Source organism: Photinus pyralis, unplaced genomic scaffold, assembly GCF_008802855.1.
Source record: "Photinus pyralis isolate 1611_PpyrPB1 unplaced genomic scaffold, Ppyr1.3 Ppyr1.4_LG5, whole genome shotgun sequence".
NCBI lineage: Eukaryota > Metazoa > Arthropoda > Insecta > Coleoptera > Lampyridae > Photinus > Photinus pyralis.
In genome coordinates, this window is record NW_022170596.1 from 34,089,414 (window position 1) to 34,092,564 (window position 3,151).

At 34.5% G+C, this 3,151-nt stretch overlaps 1 protein-coding gene across 1 annotated transcript; it reads left to right on the top strand.

The window, feature by feature from the left end:
* The first annotated feature begins 1,406 nt into the window (after positions 1–1,406).
* Positions 1,407–2,764, top strand: LOC116170112. Its single transcript, XM_031486305.1, has 2 exons — positions 1,407–2,488; positions 2,632–2,764. Exons 1-2 carry the CDS (start codon positions 1,545–1,547, stop codon positions 2,651–2,653), a joined length of 966 nt encoding a protein of 321 aa, XP_031342165.1. The 5' UTR covers positions 1,407–1,544; the 3' UTR covers positions 2,654–2,764.
* Positions 2,765–3,151: the final 387 nt, after the last annotated feature.

Here is a 3,151-nt window from a genome sequence, read left to right on the forward strand (position 1 = left end):
CAAGAGAAGAAATCTATGTGACATAATTGCTTTTGCTTTTGATCTGAAGTGTCCTTATTATCCCAGGGTTTGGTTCGGTGTTGTTCGATCACAATAACGTATAATTAAACTAATGGATTCTCAGCACTTGTCGCACAAAAAATTTAAAGACTCACTCTCGTCCCTTGCTCCAATTAGATGGTAGTCACGATCCTAAAAATCCAAAGTTTGCGTTTTTTAAATGCAGTTAAAATAAAAAAACGCCTTTCGATTGTGATGACGCGGGTTCGAACCCCCTGAACGCGCGCTTTTTTTTCTATAACAGATCGCACCAAAAAAAAGGAGCGAAGGATTGCGAGAAAGAAAAAGGTAATCACCGCTGTCGGCACTTACAAAGTGCCACTTTCAGATTGTTTAACATTTCATTAAACCACCAGGTTTTAAAAAGTTTTTACGAGAATAACACCATTATCTACAGCATTTTTAGATAGTGCGTAACTAGTCATTAATGGGAATTACTTTCCTCCCACTGTTCTTTGTGACAGTTTTATTTTCTCAAGTAGATATGAATTATTATTGGTGAAGTACCACTGTAATTTTTGTTGGAGTACTACTATAGTTTCCAAATTGTTTCGTAGTTAGTCGTGGCGAATTATGAATGGGGGACTCCTTAAAGCGAGTTTGGAATGCGCTTGATTATTTTGCGAGCACGGCCAAACTTAAGCGGATTCTCATTTTGGAGGATTTAAATTGAATTTATTAAATACGCAAGTGGCCGCCATTTGCTGAATTAATTGTTGTATCATGTACTCTGCTTTATATGGAGTTTGAATCAAGTCGGAGGTATCTCAATTTTTTCGTTCCAATGGAAGTTACATGTGATTTCTTTACACGGTTTTAATTTTTTTGTTTGTTTTGAGTTAGCATTGTATTCCCAAGCTCTAATTTTCAAGTTTACATCCACGTTTTGTTTAAAGTTCCAATTTTAATTGACTTTGGGCCCTTGATTCCTGAGCCCAAAGTCAATACCTTATCTAAGTTAACCTACAGACAGCGCTTGCAGAAGAGAACAAAAATTGGATCAAGAGGTCATTTATTTACTTTCATTAGTCGATTAACCAAATTTTAAATAGTGGTTAATTTCCTCTTCAACGTTAACTTCTTTAAATTTTCGATGTTAGGGAGTGTACTAACTTTACTGAGATGGTCACCATAGGAGGAGTTGCAACACCAGCCCCACTACCGCAACGCCAGACGCCTCGACGGTGAACTGTGAACTGAAAGCTGCCTGCGCTATCTAAAAAGCACAAACGGGAGTTACGTTTGGCATCTTGTCTTGAATGGCGGACGTGAACGCGTCGCTCCATAAATGTTTGTTGTTATTTGTGTTATTTAAGCTTCGTGCAAGCTTGAAAGGAGAACCTTCCTTAAAATTAAGTTCCTTAGAGACTATTGATCAAAATTATACTATTGCTTGGGAAGCATTGAAAAAACGCTATAATAACAAACGTAGAATCATTAACACGCACGTACAAAATTTATTAAATCTTGAACCGATACTTGATATGCGCGCGAATTTACGAAGGTTTATAGATACCATTGAAAATAATCTTCAGTGTCTAAAGGCCAACGAGCAGGATGTTGATAAGTGGGATGCTATTTTGATACCTATAATTTTGAGCAAACTAAATTTAACTATCAATCAAGAATGGGAGGAGAAATTAAACGAGAAACCCGATTCAAATAATAAGTTGCCTTTGTTGTCAGAGTTGTTAGAATTTTTAAATACAAAAACTAATGTACTAGAGAGCATATCGGATAAGAAACCAGACTCATATTTAGGTGATTCCTCAAAAAAACCCTATATTAAAAATACTACTCCAGTAAAACTCAAATTTGGAAATCACATATCTAATCGAACTTTAACCTCAACCACACTTTGTTGTCCTAATTGTAATGGAAATCATCTTATACAGCAATGTGATGCATTTTTAAAAATGGATGCAAAAAACCGAATCGAACGTGTAAAGGTACTTAAGCTTTGTCTAAATTGTTTACGAAAGGGGCATTTTATTAGCAATTGCATTTCTTCAAGATGTAGGACGTGCCATCAGAAACACAACACTTTGTTACATTTTGATACTAAGGTAAAAGAAGCTACGTCCACTTCTGTAATTCAATTTAACGATTCACTTCCAACAGTTCCAACCCAATCTGGGGAAACTGTTACACCAAATGAATGTGCATCATATTACAACAATTCACAATGCCAACAAATTTTATTATCAACAGCTAAAGTTGACGTTTATAATTACAATAGTGAACCTATTCGTGTAAGAGTTTTGCTAGATTCTGCATCGCAATCTAATTTTATAACGGAAAGAACCTGTAGAATGTTAAATCTACCCATGCAACCCTCTAATACCATAGTGACAGGAATAAATCAAAGTTCCTCCAACGTCAAATTTTCTACGACAGTCAAATTGAAATCTATCTATTCTGATTTTAGTATCGAACTCAACTGTTTTGTTATTCCACAAATAACTACTCAATTACCTTCGATTACATTGAATTTGGATAATTTGCATATACCTTTAAACATAAAACTTGCAGATCCCACATTTTATCAACAAGGCTGCATAGATATTCTAATAGGCGCAAGTATATTTTATGAATTGTTATCTATAGGTCAAATCAAACAACCAAACGGGCCTTTGTTTCAAAAAACAAAGCTAGGTTGGGTAACATCAGGTAGTGTATATAGTAAAAAACCAGTAGACAAAACTGTATCTTTTTTAACAATGATAGAACTAAACAATGAATTGAAAAATTTTTGGAAAATTGATGAATTTATTTCAAGGTCCAAATATTTAACCGAAGAGGAAGCTTTCTGTGAATCGCACTTTACAGAAACAACCACTAGAGAATGTGATGGAAGATTCATTGTCAAACTTCCATTAAAAACCAATATTGATCAATTAGGGAATTCTTACAATGTAGCTAAAACCAGATTTGAGAATTTAGAAAGAAAATTTAGTCAAAACATTAATTTTAAAAATTTATATGTTGATTGTATTCAGGATTACATTACCCAAAATCATTTATCCAAGAGTGAACTCAATGAACCTGATTCATTTTATCTTCCGCACCACGCAGTAGAAAAGGAATCCAG

Bases quoted from the DNA above. Each gene is read 5' to 3' on its own strand.
- LOC116170112 (XM_031486305.1), top strand. From the start codon at position 1,545: ATGCGCGCGAATTTACGAAGGTTTATAGATACCATTGAAAATAATCTT. The intron at 2,489-2,631 runs TATCGAACTCAA...TAGATATTCTAA, and splicing joins TCTATCTATTCTGATTTTAG to TAGGCGCAAGTATATTTTAT.